The following is a 1,037-nucleotide window of genomic DNA, read 5'->3' as shown; positions in this document are numbered from 1 at the left end:
GGGGGCAGGGGGAGGTGAGACTGGACACCCCAAACAGGCGGTGGGGTAGGAGGAAAGGATTCCTGGCCGGAGACCCACGTCTGCTCTCTCTGCCCCCTTGACAGGCTCCGAGATGATTGAGACGCAGGAGGACATCTACGTGGGCTCCATCGAGACCGACCGGGGGGTGCGTGAGCAGGTGCGCTTCTACGACACGCGGGGGCTGCGGGACGGCCTGGAGCTCCCCAAGCACAACAGGCGGTGGGGTAGGAGGAAAGGATTCCTGGCCGGAGACCCACGTCTGCTCTCTCTGCCCCCTTGACAGGCTCCGAGATGATTGAGACGCAGGAGGACATCTACGTGGGCTCCATCGAGACCGACCGGGGGGTGCGTGAGCAGGGGCGCTTCTACGACACGCGGGGGCTGCGGGACGGCCTGGAGCTCCCCAAGCACTGCTTCTCCTGCACTGACGGCTACGTGCTGGTCTACAGCACCGACAGCAAGGAGTCCTTCAAGCGCGTGGAGCTCCTCAAGAAGGAGATTGACAAGTCCAAAGACAAGAAAGAGGTGAGGATCCCAGGGGAAAGGGGTTGCAGAGTGGGATCTGCTCCCCTTCTTCAAGTTCTAACCCAGAGACTCTTCTTTTGTCACACGATGGTGACAGGAGTCCCTGCTCCATAACACTCTCAGTTGTAACCAAACACTGTCCTGAAATGCTTTCTGAGTGGGCTTTGCTTTGAGGCTGGTTTGAGACACACAGCCCTGAACAGGAGGGGACACCACCAGAGCGAGCGTTGGGGAGTGTGGTGGTTTCAAAGGCCTTAGCACAGAGGGGGAATCAGCTGTGGACCTGGGCCTGGCACTGAAGGTCTTCAAGGCAGAGCCAGACAGCTCCGTTCAGCTCCACATTTGGTACCTTCAGGGAGTCTTCTTGCCCTTTTTTGAACAGGTCACCATCGTGGTTTTGGGCAACAAGTGTGACCTGCAGGAGCAGCGCCGGGTGGACCATGACACAGCCCAGCACTGGGCCAAGGGCGAGAAGGTGAAGCTGTGGGAGG

At 59.7% G+C, this 1,037-nt stretch overlaps 1 protein-coding gene across 1 annotated transcript in view; it reads left to right on the top strand.

The window, feature by feature from the left end:
* Positions 1-104: 104 nt before the first annotated feature.
* Positions 105-1,037, top strand: part of LOC104545504 (NF-kappa-B inhibitor-interacting Ras-like protein 2) — a gene marked incomplete at its 5' end in the record, with an annotated part of 1,085 nt that continues 152 nt past the window's right edge. The window contains 3 exons of the mRNA XM_010190662.1: positions 105-245; positions 305-546; positions 929-1,037. The exon at positions 929-1,037 is cut by the window's right edge and continues 152 nt beyond it. Of these exons, the coding sequence (XP_010188964.1) occupies positions 105-245; positions 305-546; positions 929-1,037 (492 nt within the window). The remainder of the gene's footprint in view (positions 246-304; positions 547-928) is intronic.

Source organism: Mesitornis unicolor, unplaced genomic scaffold (assembly GCF_000695765.1).
Source record: "Mesitornis unicolor isolate BGI_N332 unplaced genomic scaffold, ASM69576v1 scaffold44018, whole genome shotgun sequence".
NCBI lineage: Eukaryota > Metazoa > Chordata > Aves > Mesitornithiformes > Mesitornithidae > Mesitornis > Mesitornis unicolor.
Note: the sequence above shows the minus strand (reverse complement) of the source record. Positions and strands in the feature narration are given on the sequence as shown.